The 20,459-nt window shown below is 40.0% G+C and overlaps 1 protein-coding gene across 3 annotated transcripts in view; it reads left to right on the forward strand.

Annotated features, from left to right (window-relative positions):
- The window catches only part of arid3a (AT-rich interactive domain 3A), a 48,895-nt gene extending 31,221 nt beyond the window's left edge, over positions 1 to 17,674 (forward strand). Inside the window, exons 4-9 of one of the 3 annotated variants that reach the window (XM_030049701.1) lie at positions 6,762 to 6,834; positions 8,472 to 8,655; positions 9,441 to 9,688; positions 10,356 to 10,646; positions 12,527 to 12,619; positions 13,468 to 17,674. In XM_030049701.1, the coding sequence (XP_029905561.1) occupies positions 6,762 to 6,834; positions 8,472 to 8,655; positions 9,441 to 9,688; positions 10,356 to 10,646; positions 12,527 to 12,619; positions 13,468 to 13,616 (1,038 nt within the window). In that variant the 3' untranslated portion in view covers positions 13,617 to 17,674. The remainder of the gene's footprint in view (positions 1 to 6,761; positions 6,835 to 8,471; positions 8,656 to 9,440; positions 9,689 to 10,355; positions 10,647 to 12,526; positions 12,620 to 13,467) is intronic. The other 2 variants (XM_030049702.1, XM_030049703.1) reach the window with 2 other exon arrangements.
- Positions 17,675 to 20,459: the final 2,785 nt, after the last annotated feature.

Consider the following 20,459-nt stretch of genomic DNA (forward strand, 5'->3'; position numbering starts at 1 on the left):
TTGCCTTTGGAATTTGTGAATCACTGCTTCTCGGTGCTACTGCAGCACAGCTTTTATACTCAAACATGGGATTTTATTATTTCTTTTGCAATTGGTGCAGATGAAGCTTTGTCAAACACAGCCAGTTAGTGCAGTATTATTGCCTCTTGCCGATAGTTTGCTCAGCTCCTCATTCTCAGTCAATGCAGCAGAATTTGTGAGGTCAGCCAATCAGTTTGGATTATGATGTTTGTTTGGGGCCACCTGTCAATGCACTGCTGTTAATTGTATCTGCAATTGGATGGCTCTTCAGCATAGTACACCGAGGCGTGTTGCACTCTCACTGCCCCGATTGACAGATCTCAACGAAACAATTAAACATCTGTCTGGACTGTCTTTGATTTGTGTGACAGGCAAGCAAAGTAAAAGTGACACATAGGCCCCAATTTACTAAAGCTTTTAATGTATGCACAACCACTAACATGACCTGTGGTGGGCTAGAAAGATTGTCTTGCACCAATGGCAAGTCTTGACTTTGAAGAGTCACAAACATTTTGGTCTTAGTGTCCCTCTCTTTGTTCTTTGTTTTTTATTAACACATTTGATTGAGTGGCTTTAAGGAAAATTCCACCCTCATCTAGTCTTACACTGTTAATATCAGAACTTTGTTACATTCAGTGCATTCCAGGGGTTATTTGTAAATGTTATTTACTTTCAAATTGCCTCTTCTACTTCTGCTTCAGCTGGTGATTTTTTTTTTCTTAACGTTTCCCAGAATGATTTTGAAAACACCCATAGAAGGGACATCAAGCTGTTAGTTTCAGTCAAAGGTGGGGATATTGGCATCACAGTTGCTGTTCTAAACACTTTTTCTGGTCACGTTTTTCCTGGGAAAAATCCTCTGTTGCACAGTGATGTCTTACGTTTCCAGTTTGTTTGGAATAAACAGAGCATGTGGGTATTTAACATGAGCAGCAGAAGACTTTTTTCACAGCAGCCATTTTGACATGAAATAGCAGGCTAACACAACTCTTACTAATGACATTAAGGTTCTGTTCCATTAAAATGTAGCAGAGCTTTTCCAGTGAGCCAGCATGAACCATATATGCACCCTAGATCTTTTGCTGCTGCTATAAAAAAAAAAAAAGGTCTATACTATATAGCCACCATAGCTGAACAGATTCTGGTTGAAGAATCCACCTTTCTCACGTTCCAGTCAAGCAGAACAGACAGACACAGAAAAAGAGCAGTGTAATTTTAATATCCCACTTTCATGTCTCAGAAAGACCTCGCTGTACTGGTTTATCAGCCAAAAGATAACATGTTCTTTCAGTACATAAAAGGAAATTAAGACTTCTGCCCTAAAAGAAAAACTAAATATTTGAATGCACCATGCCAAGAATGTAACCACCACAGTGAAGGTGCACCAGGGCAAACTGTCAGCTATGAACAGAAGCCATTAAACACACACTGGTGGTTAGTTATATAACAAATCAGTGGTGTCCCCATGATTGATGCAGCTCACTCCAGGGGCAACTTTTTTTGTCTTCTTGTATGTGTGATGTGTGGTGTCTGCAACCCAATACATGCTGGGATAGTCTCCAGCCTTCCTTGGCCCTAAATTGGAATAAGAAAGTATGATGGATTATGTATTAACTTGAATCCATATCTTTTTCTTTGACTGGCCCTGAAAATACTCTTTGCACATTTATTTGAAGGTGCATTTCCCGTCTTTTCCACATCTCAGTGTCTTCATGTCACTGTCATCCATTTGATCTCACTCATATGTGAATACTGTGACTTATGACCTAACCACCCAAAATATCAATGTAAATGTTCGATTCAGCTTCATCTTTGTGGTCTGTCTTGTTAGGTTGGGATAAAAAAGTATAGTCACAGCCCTGTAGTTTCGGTGATATTGAACTGCTGGATCGGTTATCTACTGAACTTGTTTTTTTCATTCTGCATTTATAGAATCGATGTTGCTGCACGGGGTGGAAGCTGTGGTGTGGGGTTATTTGCTTGATAAGTACATGTAAAAGCAACACCATAACAGCGGCTTTGTCCAGGAACAATGCACTGTTTGAATGTGGCTGATCATGTGTTCATGAGCCATATCCTTATCCCTTCCCCCTGCTGGCCATGCCTTCCCTTCCCCCACTTTCCTGGTCAACTGTGTGTGCACATTTAAGATGTTTTACCTGATGCTTTTGCTCAAGGGTAGGGTAAGCCTCACGATAAGCAGTTTGGAAAAAGAATGAATGAACATTACATGTAACAAACAGTAAAGAGGTCAAAGATCAGAGCCATATGGGGAAGTATCAGGGAAAGAAAGCAAAGGTGAGGAGAAAAGGAAGATGATGCTTTGTCGTATCATTTTAGTATAAACATATTACTGTCATATTAATTTTTTGACATTAGTGTAATTACTAAACAAATGAGACCATCACTGAGAATACAGGTGGTCTCAAGCAGTCGCTACACAGCACATTGTTCAACGGTAAGTGGAATTTGTCAGGAAATGTGCTTGATTGCTTTACGGCACAAAACAGATCGGGGTGTTTTATATCAGAGCAAACCGAGCTAAAGCTTTCAGAGTTTCTCGCAACAGCAGATGGTGAAAATTGATCATCTTAGGTTTTGGTTATTGTAATATCACAATATGACATCAGTGTTGCCTTAACCTGGTTTTAAAGGCGGAGCTACAGGAAAGGGTTCTTTGTTAATGACCTTGACATTGATATATATATATATTGATCTACTTTCCTCATGATACTTTTTTATTTTTTGTATCTAGCTTTGTTTTACTGTTCTTAATATCAAGCATAAAGTTATAAAATTAACACTGTATTTTACTTAGCAAGGAATTAAGTTATGATCACATGCTCGTGTGTGTGTGTGTGTGTGTGTGTGTGTGTGTGTGTGTGTGTGTGTGTGTGTGTGTGTGTGTGTGTGTGTGTGTGTGTGTGTGAGCCTCACCTGACACACACACACACACACACTCACACACATACCAAGCCTTGTATTACCTGATACAATATACTTGATTGATTTGATTGGAGCAAAGTTAGAACAACAGGCTACTCTTTGGTTACTGATTATCTGCAGTATAAAACCACTTTGTTTTCTGTCTCTGCGGCCTGTTTATGATTTATCTGCAGGCTCTAGCTGACCTACATACACACAACCAGAGTCAGGAATTACCAGCCACCAGCCAGCAGCCCCCAACCAAACACTGCTAATATTCATCTGTGGCTGCTAAACTAATCTGCTGCTGGCATTTTGGCAGCTGACCGGCCTCCATTTGGTAACTCTTTGACTTCAAAGTCACCATACTGGAATTTTGACTTCAATACAAATACTAATACTAAGTCTAATATTTAAAAAAAAAGATCACTGTAAAAAAGTATTCGGTGTATTTCAATGGTTGACCAGTCAGTCAACAGCACACTTAACAATACACACTGCTATATATTGTGGTATAATTTATGACACAGCTTTATGGCATTTGTAGCAAAGAAAAACATCTTTGGTGTATTAGGGTTTTCCTCTGATTCAATAAAAATGAATCCTGCAGCTTTTTGTGATTTAGGCATTTCTGTTGTTGTCAAAGTTTTTTAAGGCTGAATATACACAGTGCAACTTTTTTGCAGCTGTGCAAACTTTTTTGAGTTTCATAGGAAAATGAAAATCATGGGTTGGGTTTGTGTCACTATTTGGAATGATCAGGATGAGTTTGGTGACCAAGTAACTGTTAAAGTTAAATTTGCAACCTCCACCTGTTTGCTCAGTGTAAAGCCTTAAAGATCCAGTGCAATGATTTAAATTGTAAGGAAATATTAGTCGTTTTGTTCAATTTTTTGACATTTCCTGACTGTTGACCTTTCAGAACAGTTTTTAATATCTGGCTGTATGTTATATAATTTTCACCATAAAGTAGACTGGAACTCTACATCTGTTCAGTTCTGTTGACAGCCAGAGGGAGATGTTTTTAATGTTTCTCCAATTGAGTAACTTTACATCAGGCTAGGTCATTTTGTGACATTATAGCAGGAAATTGTGAAATATGATTCTCATTGTACTAGACGTTTAGCTTCAGTCAAGTGATATAGTGAAGGGACATGAGCGGCCTTCTCTCAGCATTTCCAGTTGGCCCAGTTTCTTGTCATTCTTCTGTATAGCATAGCTTAAAACCCAGGGAGAGGCCCCTGTGTCCCCACAGGCCTCAGCGTGTGCACTATACATCTGAGATGACATGAAAACCTATAGAGGCCCATAACAACCACACCCACCTCAGTCGGATTAACTGCTCCTTGTGGGTGTGTGTGTGTGTGTGTGTGTGTGTCTGTGTGTGTGTGTGTACACATATGTGTATGTGTTGGGGGGTGGCACTGTATATAAGGTTCTTCATGAAGCGGTTCAGGAGAAGAGGATGCAGCTGTATCCAGTAATCACAGAGGGAGGAAGAAACCCATTGGCAGAGAGAGAGACAGAAAGTGGCAAACACAGAGAGAGGGGCTCCAGATACACAGTAGATACTTATTCGGCTGTTATGTAACTGCTGCATCAGTATTGCAGCAGATTTGGGTGAAGAGTAAAATGTGTATGCATTTATCCTGCGTTTACCCATTGTTAAAGAATGACTCTTGTCAAATCCCCAAAATGACTTCACATTATCCCTTTGAACACAATAGCACTCACAATGCAATTACATGTCTTGTCTTTTCAATAGCTATAACTGACTACTTATCATTACATTTCAGCTCTAATAGTCCATTTGATATTATGCCAGCATTGCTCACACCTTTTCTTGTTACTCCTCTGGCTGTCGGTCTTTTGCTTTGTTCACATTATATCTGAAGAAACAGAACAATGGGATTTTTGTCTATTCAATTCAGTGGCTTTCATATGTCTTACTCATTTACATCAGAAATATGTATTCATATTTATGAATTTTCAACCTTTAAATGACAATTGAGTGTAAAGCACACTTCTGACCATCTGTTGGAAGTAACGGTTAACTCGCAGTAAATCTTTGTAGCTGGCCTTTTTCACAGCAGCCATTTTGATATAAAATAACAGGTAAACACAGGTGTTACTTATGACCTTAATTAAGGTTCAGCTCTATTTAGGCGTAGCAGAACTAGAGTCCTGGTGTTGTTCATGCTGGCTCACTGGAAAGGCTCTGCTACACCTAAATGGAACTGAACCTTAATTAATGTCATCAATACCAACGATGTTTACCCTGCTATTTCATGTCAAAATAACGGCTGAGTGCACTGGGGTCCAGTTACTTTGTTAGGGACTTTATTTACTCAACAGCCATTCTTCAAGACTTTTTTTTTTTCTTTACAAATTCACAGTGAAAAAATATTTGAAACTGTTGAATCTCAAAGATTCAGAAGGATATTGCTTGGCATTTAATCGTATTTGGCTCATTCGTGCTAAGAGTTTACTGCCAGCGTTACTGCCAAATTACTGCAGTTGTTTCTGTGATTGTGTTTGTTCCTGAGGCTGATGTGAATTATGACAACTGTTAGAAGTTCTCGATTATTGTGTTGGAGAAATTCTAGTTTGATAGGCTCTACAGATGAGCCTTCCAAGTTGAGTTTCCCACTTTGAGTGTTCAAAATGGTCACCATGTCATTAAGGTCAATTGCGTTGTGTAATTATATTGTGCTCCACTGAATGTGAGCTCCTGTTTTGTGCTCCAGAAAGAAGTTATGTTACTACATCAGAGGGGACTGGGACTTGAACCTATGACCTCATGTTTCCCATGTGACAGCAACTCCTACCTCACTAAAGGGGAAATATTCGTGTGTGTGTGTGATAAAGAGAGAGAGAGAGGGACTTGAGGAAGGGAGGGGGGATCATTTTCGAGATTTATGGAGCGGTACTCCACGAAATGCATGTATCCTGTAATTAAGATCCCCCCTCCCTTTGGCCTCTAGCAGTCTTCTACATCAGCGAGCACCCCTTCAGCCCTCTTCAGTCAACCCCCCCCCTCCCAAGATACACACACACACACACACACACACACACACACTCCCCAACAGATAATAAGATCTTATGGCTGCTTGGCGTCACTAATGAGCACTGAATGCCACTCAGAGAGTTGGTCTGTTAGTGTTTAGAAGGCTCTGGAAAGGCTGGCTGCTGCTGCTGCTGCTGCTGCCACCAGTAAGCCTTAGCTCTACCAGAGGAGGCTTCTGATTTACACTCTCCCTGTCCACTGTTTCATTCCTGTCCACTAATGCCAGAGCAGCTGTGTATGGAGGCATATTTCTTTGATTGCCAAGTCAAGGGACCCCAATCAAAGATATTCCACTGTCAAACTGACTAACTTTGCTGGGTAAAAACAGCCTTGCAGGCTCAATGGCCTCACTACATTCCCCTGAGCGTGTGCCCCACTTTTACTGCTAACTTTCACTGAACTTTTCCGGAGCCCGGGGCCCTGCCAGCAGCTGGACCCACATCAGGTTCTCATCAAGACAAGGCTGCTCAACAGCATTTCTACATATCTCTCTTTGTCATCTCTTGTTCCACTCAGACAACAGGGAAATCCAAATTGTACTTCCTATATCATATTTAAGGATGACTTTTCGCATTGTCATTTGTGGGTAACACGGATTTTCCATATGACATCATCTCGTCATCAAGGTCGTCATTTGTAACAATGCAGTTTTCTTTCCACCAGCTCGTGGTGATGCAGCTCCATTTCCTCACCTCACCCATTTGCAATTTGCCTCATCTCTCTCCTTCCTCTCCTTTTGCCTCTACAGCTGTATGAACTGGATGGGGACCCAAAGAGAAAAGAGTTTCTGGATGACCTCTTCAGCTTCATGCAAAAAAGAGGTATGTAACTGTGTGTGTGTAACTCACATTCCCCTGCATCAGTATGCTACATGTGCTCTCTCATTCTGTCCATGCAATGCATTATCTTGCAGTATTATATTCCTTCCTAGCTTTATCTTCAGCCAGGGTCATAGAAATGCCTTAATTCTTAATGGTTGGATAGAGAGATTACTGGTCTGACTGGGAGGCCTTCTTCTGTCTCTCTTTATCTCTCTCTCTCCTTCTCTCTCTCTCTATTCCTCTCTCTCTCTCTCTCCTTCTCTCTCTCTCTCTCTCTCTCTCTCTCCCTCCCTCTCTCTCTGCCCCTCTCTCTCTCTTTGACATATGACACAGCGCTCTCATCTTTCACCTCGATGGGTGGGTCTTTATTCATTTCAGAGATCATTGCTTTATGGCCGTGCGGCTCCTCGCCGTTCCCAGGCTATAACTAGAAAGGACACGTCGTATCAGTGCCTGGAAAATGGATTGGTTTACTTTCCACGCCCCTCCATCCCCAACACACACACATACACACACACACACACATATCATCAGTTCAGCCATCATCCAGGATCTTAATACTGGTGATTGATGCAACAAAAAAAACGCCACAAAATCCTCAATTGTTTTCCACAGCCAAAGCAACCCAGTGAGTGGATTGTGAAATTGTGAAAAATTGCACCACTGCATTTGCATGCAAACTGATACTATAGTCACCAGCCATTCATTGTGCATGACTCCTGTCTCTTGACACCATACAGTTCTGTCAGTTTGTCATCCTTAGTTTGACTCATTGTTGATTTTTATCAGAGCAGCAGCCCTATGTTTGCCTTGTGAGACAACAGACATGCGCTCATAGCAGAAAAACCAGTACTGGATGTTTACAGTGTCCTTATGGCTAGTGGGCGGGTCTGCAGAGTCTGCACTGAGAATCTCTGAGTGCCCTCTGCAGGCGTTCACTCAACATGCAGATGGTTAGGCAGCATGATGTTTTATATAAAATCTGAGTCTGAGCTGTGTATAGGATCAGGATCACAGTTTGTATTCATTTAATTTGATGTACATATTCAATCAAATGTCTGATTTCTCTAAGAGGCAAAAAGCATGTGTCACAAATCAGTATGGAGATGCAAGTATTGATTTAGTCAAAAAGCATTTTGTTTCATACTTCATACAGGCTTTTCTTTGAGTCAAACTCACACTAACTATGAACACAAGAAAGCAGCCTAGCCAGGATGGGTATCCACTGACAACAGATCAGCTGTGGATCACAAATTTGTCTACTCGACCAGACATATGTGCATTTAACCAGCCACTGTCTGTCACCTCTTAAAGTCATGGCCCTGTATCTATTTGTATGTTAGTAGTTTTCTGACTGGAAGTCAGAGTTTGCCTACTTTAATTATTTAGAACTTCCACTGATGGTTTTGTGTGCTTTTATTTTGGTTATTTCCTCCACTGAATTCAGTTACCCTTTGCAGCTGCAAATTTCCCCATGGGGATCAATAAAGAATTCATCTTAGCTTATTTAGAAGGGGATTCCCTGCAGGAAGCATAGTGCTGTCCACAAAAAGGCTTTGCTCTCTGTTGACCTTTCCCCTGGTTTGTGTGTGTGTGTGTGTGTGTGCGCGCACTCATATATGTCTGTATTGTTGCAGGCACTCCGGTGAATCGTATTCCCATCATGGCCAAGCAGGTCCTGGATCTGTACATGCTGTACCAGCTGGTGACAGAGAAAGGCGGCCTGGTGGAGGTCATCAACAAGAAATTGTGGAGGGAAATCACCAAGGGACTCAACCTGCCTACCTCAATCACCAGCGCAGCCTTCACCCTCCGCACACAGTCAGTTCACACACACACACCTGTATTTTCTTTGGTTCTGTCTTTAAAGAAAGGATTGCGCTCATACGGTGTCCTTTTTTATTTACTTATCATACTTAGCATGTTTGCACTTTTTTTTTTTTTTTTTTTATAAAAATCAAAATAATTTCAAATAATTGTAATTCATGTCCATATAAGGAGGATTGAAGAAGAACAGTTGAAAGCAATCCATTGCACTGGAGCCCTGGTGTTAGAGCATTTACAACTTTCACTATTTCATTTACAAAGTGGAAAATCTTAAATAGAACACAATAACAAATATAATACAATAAAATAGAAAAAATAAATTTGAAAATGTATCACAAAAAATGTTCCAAAAAAAGAGAATGAATAAAAAGAAAATAATATCGATAGATAGACAGACAAATAGACAGACAAAGAAGTTTTTGCCTCCAGTGTAAGAGTGCATCCCCAAAAAACAGTAAGACTACAAAAAATGTTTTAATCTCCAACAATTTTGGAAATCCCTGCAAGGCACCAGGTTTGTCACCATTCATAGAGCAGGTCAATCTTAAAGTTGATAAAATACAAATAATATTTCTTGGGTCTGAGTGGAAAAGTTGACTTTGTTGCATTTTTGTATTTGCTTTGTTTAGATTTACACTGCCAAATTACAAGAGATGACCAATGGTTGTGTGCATTCCTTTTAGCCATGGAAATATTTAACTGAAGGACATTTCAGTAGGCTCCTCCTAACTGTGTAAAGTGAAGCTGCCAGCTAAGTGCAGATGCACTGTTTCTTTCAGATACATGAAGTACCTGTACCCGTACGAGTGTGATAAGAGGGGCCTCAGCAACCCCAACGAGCTCCAGGCAGCCATCGACAGCAACCGACGGGAAGGCCGGCGACAGAGCTTTGGCAGCTCCCTCTTCACCTATTCCCCCAATGGGACACCCACCATGCTCTCCTCGCCCAAGCTCCCGCTGGCCAGTGTGGCCATGCCAGTGGGCACCAATGGGGCCTCTCTGGGCCCCATCCAGAAGATCAAGAAAGGTAAGATTTGAGATTGAGAGTTATGCTACACTCACATCACATAGGAGTGCCAGTTGCAATGAGCTGATGGTCTAAAGGAATGAATTGGAAGTTAGTGACCTTAGTAAGAGACACACTGAGTTCACAATTGAGAACAAAGCAAACAATGCATTGTCCACAGATGAAAAATTCAGTGAGCAGTTGTATTCTGCTTTGGCATTTCAATAGTAGGTATGACAATGACTTGCGTTCTGAAAATCGCTTTTCTTGCATGGGAGTTGTGTAAATATGTTTAGATATTGAATATCTTAATACTTCAACCATTTCCATGCTTAGTATCATCGATTATTCTCAGAATCTTTTCTTGTCAGGGTGGAAAGGTCTCTGAAGCAAGTAAATGAATGAATATAAATAAAAAATGACCGCAGAAAAGATTGTTTTATTTTCTATAGCTGTGGTCAGAGAGAACTGACTGGCTGATGCCTGACATTCAATCAAAGACTAGGTCAGGTCAGGTCACCCCTTCTTTGAGTAAGACTCACATATTTCAGGTCATTTTACACTAGAATCATACAGCCAAACTCCCCTGACTATAATACTAGGTTGTATTGTAGTGTGTATTGTAGTGTGCTTGACAGAAGGTCTCCTTTAACTTGTGGGCGTCTTCCTCTCTGTACCGTCGGACCAGAAGAGGAGGGAGCACAGCCACTGTCAGGGGTTGGGATGGGTCGCTTGCCGGCCCGTCCCTTGGCGAGTCACTCGGTGGCTGCGGTGCAGGCGGCAGCGGCCCAGGCAGCCATGGCAGCTCAGGTGGCAGCGCTGGAGCAGCTGAGGGACAAACTTGAAGCTGGGGAGCCACCGGAGAAGAAGATGGCGCTGCCAGCTGAAGAGCAGCACCGGCTCCTACAGAGAGCACTGCAGCATAATCTGCTCGCCATGACTGCCCAGATACCCATGAACATCCGCATTAATAACCAAGGTACTTTTTTATGAAAACCTTTCAAAAGGTAGCAGATGATTGCCGAGCTGAACCCGAGGCTGTTTTTCTTATTTCATGAGATGGTTTACGTCTTTCACAGGTTACTGACAGTCTGTAATTGAACAATTAATTTTCAAAGTGCTATATATAATTTGTAAAATAGAGAAAACCGTCACCTGAAGTTAAGCATTTAAAGGGGCATTAAGTAATCACGTATATCATACTATTGTGCAGAGTGAAAACTAGATCAAATCATGCAATTTGTACTTATTCCTTCAACATTAGATTAAAAAAAAAAATTAGAATTCTGCATATAGGCTTGCGACTGTGTGTGTCTTTTAGACTGTGAACACCAAGCGCAGGAGGCAGAATGTTTAAAAAGGATGGCTGCCATAGGCTCAGTGCTTCAAATTAACTATGATTAATTGTTAAGAATAATTAAACATTGAACATTAAACTTTTTATAATAATTCATAATATAGTAATAATGCAAAGCTATGTAGGGCAAAATGGTGTGAACCATGTGTTACACACTTGTGGTTCTCCAGGTTGGCAGATCTGCACTTTTAGTATTTGACTCTAAAGGAGTTGTTGTTTTTTTGGTTGTTGTTTTTTCTCCCCCACCCTTACCTTGAACAGCAGTACGTGACTGTGAGGAGAAAATAGCCTATAGTAGGTCTATATGTTGACCTGTTTAGCTTATCAAGGGGGGAATCCCCTCTGCAAGCGGAGGGGATTCCCCACCGATCTTATAGAAACCTAAAGCATGTGTCTTGGTTTCTGTCTGTCTTGTGAAAAACACTGCCTGTTTCTCAGTATTGGGAATGCAGGTGATTTCAGGGAAATGCTGAAAGGTTTATGCTATGCAAACTTCACTGCAGTGCTGCAAGATTATAATTCTATATGCATAATGAACTTATTCTGTTGCAATGACGTCTATTAAATCATGTTGAAGTATTATAAGCACGCAGTTTCATTCTGTAAGCAATTGGTAACATTTTATCAAATTGGGCTGTAGGATATTGCTTATGGTAACAGGTTATTATTGTGTGTTTTTACTTTTTTTTTTTTTTTTTTTTTTTAACCAGAGAGTGTAAGAGAATTTACTTCATGTTGTCATATGATCTGCCTTGCTATAGTTAAAGGACCACATCGGTGATTCTGCATGTTTGGCTAATATCTGCAAAATTTATATGCTTCACGTTACTGCCAACCCTTTCCCCAAAGCAAGCAGTAGAAGTCTGATTTCATTTTTCCTCCTTTTTATCCAGCCATTGGTTTCCATTCACTCCACTGCGATATGAAAATGAACTTTCAGAGACTTCAAACTTTCTTTACATCAGTATTCCATCACTGTAATGAAGTCGTCCACATTGGTTTTCCTAAAAGCAGCAGCACTGTTGTGTTTGGTAACTTGAAATTGGATGGAGTGAAATGCTCTCTTCGCCAGAAAATAGTCCTCACACAGCCAATTATCATTTCTGTAGTTTATGCATACTAATTACTTGGTTAGCTACAGAGACAGAACATTTCAACCCAAAATACAAATTTGAATGAAGGGATTTTGATTAGATGATGTGAAATCTTTAGTACCCTTTCATGATTTGTACAGTGGTTTGTTGCAATGTGAAATATGGTTAAATTATATTAAAAGGGCCAAACATTCAAAATTATTGGTATGATCCTTTTAAAACAAAGTGTTCTAAACTCATCTGCTTTTTCCATCATGAAAGAGATAAGATTGTGTTGTCTGCCAGTTATCAGCGTGCCTCAGTGTTAGCAGCAGTACATCCTGTACTGTTGTGGTACTTGTGTGAACAAAGTGTCACTAAGTGGATGAGAGAAACTGACGCAGCGCGACTCTGACTCTTGTTTCCCAGCAGACAGCAGACAGGACTCGGCCCTGAACCTTACCACCAATGGCATGAGCAGCATCAGCATGTCAGTGGAGCTCAACGGCGTGGTGTACACCGGTCAGTAGCCCCGCACCATGATACCAAACAGGAAATCCAGCTGATTTTTAGAATTCATTCTTTATTCTCACTGAGATCAAGGTCTCTTTTTTTCCTCCAAGAGAACAAAACAAATCTTTAAAAAAAACAAAACAGGAAATTCACAAAAACATGTGTCAGTCCAGCAGTGTGTCAAATATATTTTGACACATTTTTGTTATTAACATTCATTTTAATTTGCTTTTTTTAAAGGAATATCTCATTCATTATATGTTGATATTTTTACATTTATACCCATTTCATACTGCATATTTTTGTATATTCTTGTTTCTGGCATGTTTTCATCTCACTCATATCTTTTTCATTTTTTTCCTTTGCCTCATTGAGCCTTACTATGCATACCCTCATGTTGTAATCCATATGTCCCATGAGTGTCATTCATATATTCTAAATAACATGTTTTAGCATTGAAATTCTACTCTTTTATCGTTATTATTAATTGTTCTTTGACGTTGACAGTTGACAGTTGACTTAACAGTTTTTATGTAACCCTATAAACAAAATGCACTATATTTCTTTTTCTTTAAAATTTTTTGGGGTAATTATTTTTGGTAATTTTCTTGTAATTTCTAAAGAAATTTTGGAGTAATTTTCTTGTCATGTAATTTTAAATATATAGTTAGAATAATCATAAATAGTTTTCTTTTAATTTTCCATGCATTTTTTTCTTCTAATTTTACAGGTAATTTTCTTTTTTTCCTAACTTTAGCATTTTTGCAGTAGTTTTTTTTTTTTTTTTTCCAGAGGATTTAAGTTACATCTCAACTCATCATGTATTTTTTATTTTGTTGTTTTTTTTTTCTGTCCAGGTGTTCTTTTTGCTCAGGCATCAGCAGGGTCAGCCTCGTCCGCCGCCTCCGGATCATCCAGCTCCACCAAGGCCCCCAGCGGCCGCATCGCATCTCAGCAGCAACACACACCTACCTCATCCTCAGCTTCCAGCAACCCATCGTCTTAACAAACCCCCCACCCCGCCCCACCCCTTCCCTTTATTTTATTTTTTTATTACCATGCTAACTAAAGCCAAAAACCAACCTCATTTTCTACAGTCTATGCCAAAAAAAAAACAAAAAAAAAACGACAACAAAAAAACAAACATACAACAAACACACAAACTAGCTAATTCAGACCACTTGAAGTACACTATCTCAGGTTTTCTCTCACCAACTCACCTCTTTTGTTCTTCGTAGCCTAAATGATTTAGAAAAAAAAAGTATATCCCAACAGAGAGCCAGTATATGATTTAAAATAAAAAGCTGTATGCACAACCTGTGAATAATTTATTTCTACATAAATGTACAGTTTATCGGAGAACAAAAGAAAGATAATAACTTGGAAGGATAATGCACTGTTTACACACTCAAACACAGCTACTGACTGACAGCGATGTTTTTATCCTCTAGGGGATTTTTTTTTTTATTTTATTTTATTTTACAGTATCGTTGTTATTATTATCATTATTGTTATCCTCATTATTGTCGTTATTATCATAATTTTAATCATTAACAATCCTCTTACTGCAGGACAAAATATATATTTAGGATTCTATAAAACAAAAAAAGAAATTGTGAATATCTTCTATTTTTAATCAGAAAAGCTTTAAAACGTGTATGCTGTTTCTTCAGGGCATATAACAAAGTACCGTTGTGACCTCATTTTGTGTAAAACCTTTGGCCGGTGCAGCTGGAAAACAAAATCGAAGCCCTCACTGAGATCTTGTCTTTCCCGGCCGCACCTTGAGCTGGACACGCAGGACTGCAGAGCATCAGCAGCGTCCGTTGAGCCTTCCTGCCGCCGCCTGTGGCGCAGATTTGACGTGAATACACTTTGTAAGATTTGCTTCTCAGGTTTGTCCATCCGCTTGCTATGGAATCATCACTTTGTACAGGATTCTTTTCATTTTCTTTGCCACTCTGCACAGTGATGACCGGCCCGCGCGCCTTCCAAAAAGAAAAATTGACGCTGGCGAATGATCAATCTTAGCTGCTTTCACCTGTTTCCCAATCTGGCCTGTTTCTGGTGCAGCGATGGCCTGTAGGTCGGATGCTGTCTTGCATGTCTGTATTAGTATATCAGGACTGCAGCAGGAAAAACAGTGATCCTCCTGACAGACAAGAATAGCAGTCCACTAAATTATTGTTGCTGTGGAGACTCTCAGAATGGACAATCACCTGTCAGAGGAAGCCACAGCTCCTAATCTGGCTGTTGTTTTTTTTCTATCCTACCTTACAGAGAGTCTTTTGGGAGCTTTCCGTTCCAGCTTTGTGTTTGCATGACTTATTGCTTCTTCTGATCCAAGTGCTCTTTATCCTGTGCTGCGACATGGACGCCGTCTTCCTCATCTTGGCTCTATGTCTATCAAAGATAATACAAAGAATGTCTTGTGATCCTCTGGCTGTTTTTTTTTTTTAGATGTTACTCAATCGAGACTTTTGATATCGTGGGTTCAGAGGTAATCCATACCTGCACCTGAGTGCATTCTTGTGTCTTAGAGTTTCTACGCTCACTCGCTGCAGTCCGAATTTCTTTTTTGTATTTAATCTGCAGTGACACAGTGTCACTTTTGACACATATCTACATTTTTGAAGTAGATCAATCAAGTCCTTTTTTTTTTTTTTTTTAACTCTAACCTGTGTTACCTCTCTAGACTTTTGGCTGTTTTAAAGATTGTTACTCAATCCTCTGTCTACACAAAGCAGTCCTGTTCCTACACAAGTTCAGGAAGTCAATCAGGCTTTGTGACTAGGTTCCGTTTTGAAGCCTTAACATAGCATGAGATGACAAGAGAGCCAACAGTACCTCCGTCACATTGATTTTACTCCTCCAGACCAATATCACCACATGGGCGTTGTGCTCGTGAAATGGCCACCATACAAATGCTGATAAGTTTTGGCAATGACTAGCATATTTTCAATGCTAGTGGTTACTTTGGCATGTAATCAAACCTCAGTGTTCTTTGTCAAGCCTTGCTGGCTGGACAAACAGTACAAGTCGATGTCTTCAGGTAAACTGGCATGTAGACAAAAATTCAACAGACAGACAACAGACAAAAAAAAAGTTTTGGGCCATGGCTGTCTCACTCTTTCACTTATGAGAAGGACAGATTTGAGTCTTGGCTCTCAAATGTCTCTCAGAGGCAGAGCTGCCCTGGACACTAAAATAATCTCATTGGTTGAGTTAACCTGAAGTGGGAGGGGCCAACGTATGTCCATTTTTCTGAGATCCAGTGGCAACCTGAATGGCAAACGTGAACTCTGGTCAAAATATAAATAAAAACGTTTTATTCATAGCCAAGACACCCATTACAGGCTGGCTATGAATTTGATGTAGCTATAGGCTAGTATAGCTAGTTTCACCTTGGCAGGTCAGCTAGGCTAATTAGCTAAAGTACATGACTAGATATTTATTTTCTGTTAGTAGCAAATCACTGGACTTCATAATATTAACTTCCTCTTATCTTACCTCATCTTTTTCACTGAACTTCAGTCTAATGTTGCACAGCCAGAAAAACAGGGCTTCCTCGGCTCTGCCCGCTGAGGTTTCTTAATTTCAAAGTCCACGTCGCAGCCTTTACATAGGTGGAAGAGTGAGCACCTCTCTGCCTTTTTATCCGCTGTCTTCACTCTTTTCTCCGTTCTGTCGACTTGGTTGTTGATCAGTGCAGAAATCACTGGGATTTCAACCTTTGCCACTAACAGTATTAGTGCCATGCGTTACATACTGATCATCTCTCCGCTCTGCTCAAGCTCATTTGCGTTTTGGGGTCATCTTACATTTGCCCTCTCCGTCGTTTCTTCCATGTAATCAGATGCAAGTGTAGACAAAGCAAAGAGATGTTTTTTGCTTCAGTCCATTCAGTTCATTTGATGGCACAAGGAAAGCTGAGAAGTTTTTTCTCCTTGTGTCTGTTTTTTTTTTTTTTTTTTTCACTCCATGAGTAACAGATGTCATAGGCAGAGCCACTTAGTAGAACTGGCTGACAATCAAATTGAGACATACTGAGGCTGAAAGGATTGGTTGTTTGTGGGGGTGGGGGGTCACAAAGAAAAATTCAATCAATTCTGATCTACAGGGTCAGCACTTCTCTGTCAGATTGACCCTGTGACCTTTCAGCCCCCAAGGCAACACTGAAGCACCTGCCCCCTTCAGTGGATCCATGTTTATCGCATATCCATCGACCGCTTCTCCCAGATATTTGCATTTGAAAAGCGGAGGTACTGTAGCTCTCTGTCTCTCTCTCTCCCTCTCTCCCTCTCTCCCTCTCTCTCTCTCTCTGTCTCTTTGTGTACATTCTGAAAGCAGAGTGCATGAAGTGGTTTAGGATGTACACAGCAGCATCCTCAGGGAAGGCTGGCATGTTTTTAACTGCATGGTAGCGACAATCAGAGGACGTTACGATGAAACACTGTATACCTCCGAACACTCGCAGATCCCTTTGACCAGAACCAAGCCCTGCCCCGCTTCTACCTCAACCACTAAAGAAAGCCTCGGCAAATTTATTCCCAACAGCCACGACAGGGCATGAGAAGAAAAAAAAAAAACTCATAATGATATATTTTATGCTGGTTCATAAAGTCGTTGTTGTTGATATGAAAGAGATTGTGACAACTGCAGACAATCAGTAATCAGCCAAAATGCAATTTCTCACTGCTAATTGATAATCATTTTAGATGAGAATTTGGCATGGCTCCCTCCGCCTAAGGGAAAGCAGAGATGCCAGAGTAGTTGGACTGACATGTTCAAAGGCCGACTGCTGTGTTAATGACTCCCCCTGCTGGAATGTTTTGTTACAACGCACAATCACAGAGCTTTGTTCTGTTTTTCTAAATGGGTACCTGGTAGGGTTCGACCGACACTTGTGATTGATTGAAGGCTGATGCCAATATTGTAAAGACTTAAATCATTGTAAGATGATATTTTGTGACAAGATTCAATATCCTCAAATTTGACCATTTTCATGTAAAAAAAAAAAAAAAAATGAAGTATTTAGTGTTTTCCTGCAGAATTTTTTTCCTATCAGGGTGGCAAAGCCACAGCATTTAGGCCATCAGGAATGCTAAAACTCTCCACATGGAGTATTCAATAAAAGCTCAACATCAGCCTGCATAATCTGTGAACCAAAGTGTCTGTCCTAACCTAGCAGATGATATAAATCCTAAGGCCAGTGTTTGGGAAGTCGTTCTGAGGTTTGACAAGAGTTTCTGGTAGGCTTCACCATGAATCTGTATATTTCTGAATGCTACCAACAGGATCCACAGGATCTGGTCTGCTGTGGAAGGCCTGGACTTTATCTGATTGTGGAATTTATAATGCAAGGCCTCCAGGAGCATAGAAACATGTGAACATGATGATGAGAAAGTAACAAGATGCCTTCTGCTGTGACAATTGTATGAATTAACCTGTATGAAAATGTATTAAATAGAATATTTCTGAAATGGCTTTTCAGGGCTAAGGATTATATCATGTATATTATTATATTTCTGTTTCTTTTTTCTTTTTGTTTTATCTTTCTTAGATTTTTTGGATATGCTGTAGCAAGTCCAGCACACAGAGATTACATTTAGAGCAGATTAATTAATATAGCGATGATGATGATGATGATGATGATGCTAATAATAATGTGATAATTTTTTGGGGAAGCACGCAGTGGGCAGACCAGCTTTGGTGTGGCTGTATGTGTCTTCATGGAAACGTGTAAAATTCAGATCTGAAATGAGGCTCTGTCTCTCGCCACTTCTCAGGAAAATCTACCTCTACCTCCAGTTTGATGCATTTATCCCAGATTGGGCTCAAGTTTCAGTTCACTTTCAATACATGTGTTCATTACTTGGGCCAATAAAAATTCTTCTGGGCAGGGATTTTTTTTTCTTTCTTTCTTTTTTTTTTTTTAATTTACAAGCTGGGCAGGTGAGCCAGGAAGTTAATTTTGGACACCGAGTCTCTCTCTCTCTCTCTCTCTCTCTCTCTCTCTCTCTCTCTCTCTCTCTCTCTCTCCCATTACAGGCTATTTGTCATGTAGCACTTCTGCAGTTAAGTACAATATTAGGGCAATGGCAACAGTGAACCTCCAGCTCCACCCTGCTACTGCTACTACTACTACTACTACTACTAGTATTACTGCTACTAGTACCATTACTGCTACTACTAGTACTACTGCTACTCTGGATATACAGGCACAAAGTCTTTTTTCAGTCTCTTATATAAATGTGTGCTTATTCCTCCTTTTATTTTTCTATGATGTTTTTATTTTAATGAATGGGTTGTTTCCCAGTAACTATGGAAACCAGTGAGGTGGAGGCAGGCAGGGTTGTGCCTCCTCAGTGACCAGTTTTTAGCCAGGCATAACACCCAGACCACACAGTGACAATCTGCTTCTCACAATGTGACCTCTGTTTCTACTACTTTTTTGTGAGGGGTGAAGAGCTGTTCTTGCCTATTTACTCAATATGTGTTTGTGTGAATACTTTTATTTTGAATCTGAAATAAATAAAATACCTTTCTTAACTGTCACTTGAGCCAGAAGTATGACTGTTCTTTGATTGAGTAAACAAATTAATGAATGGAACTGGTTTGTTTTGCACACCAAAAGTGATGCAGTGGTAAATAAATTGAATAATAATGAGACACTGATATGGAAAAATATTAATTATGCTTTAAATGTGCACTATGCAAAACTACCAAGGGTTTAGAGACACAACAGACAAAAAACAGTGAAAGGCACAAAATTTGTCAGTGGTCAGCAGTGAGAGCCATGAAAACTCAATCATAAAAACTGAAATTGTCCGCTTATTTGATTTTTAAATGCTCATTTGGAATATTAAACATGTCTTGCAATAGAAAAAATGGTGTTTGGTTTTAACATTAACTTGACTTTACTAAATTCAAGTTAACCCCTTTTGGAAGCACTGGAATCTTTTCTTCCAGTGAAAATACTGGGAGAATTTGCATCCTTCTCAGATCTATTTGTGCATGCACAAGAATTCCCCCATAAGCTTAACATTGAAGAGAGAAGCTGTTGGTCTGTAATATGACAGCATATTAGGGCCACTGTAGGAAGAAAAAAAATAGAGCCAGGGAAAGGGAGGTGAATATATGAGGGGGGAAAAAAACACCCAGGATATTCTTTGAGATTAAAATGGGGAAAAACAAGAAAAATGAGAGAAAAAAAATGAAAATTCTGAAATTATAAATTCACAAATTGACAAGAAATTTAATTTAGTTTAATTTAATTTTATGTTTGGTCAAGAAAGCACACTGCCGCTTGCTGTGTATCCTGCCTCCCGCTGATGACCTCATCAAATGCTACTTTACAATTGTGTTCCGAAAGCTAATCCTATCCCAGGCCAGTAGGTGGCGCCATGTAACTGCTGTTATACAGAAACAGAAGAAAAGGGCAGGAGGTGATGCTGCATTTGGAGTTGCAAGTAAATGAACACAGAAGTAGATGCTGCATCAGGGCATGTGAGATGTGTCTGTGCCGCCGCCACATCGCTCAGGGGCTCTGACCTGTTCTGACCTGCTGAAAATTACATTTTACTTATATGAATATGTTGAATTTCATTTCAGTTATCCTTCTTCTAGGATGACATAACATTACGTGACTGTCTTGGCACTAATGTTAAATTAAGCTAGTTAGGTTTTCAGGTAGAGGGAAAAAAGCATTTTTATTAAAGTAATATATAACTAATGATCTATTTTAAAGTGGTAAATCAGTGCTGCGGCACCAGCGTGACATACAGTTAATGCAGGTACATTATCCACATATTGGATAATGTACCTCTCAGAGACAGAGTTGCATTGT

The sequence above is a fragment of the Myripristis murdjan genome, chromosome 4 (genome assembly GCF_902150065.1).
Source record: "Myripristis murdjan chromosome 4, fMyrMur1.1, whole genome shotgun sequence".
NCBI classification, from domain to species: Eukaryota; Metazoa; Chordata; class Actinopteri; order Holocentriformes; family Holocentridae; genus Myripristis; species Myripristis murdjan.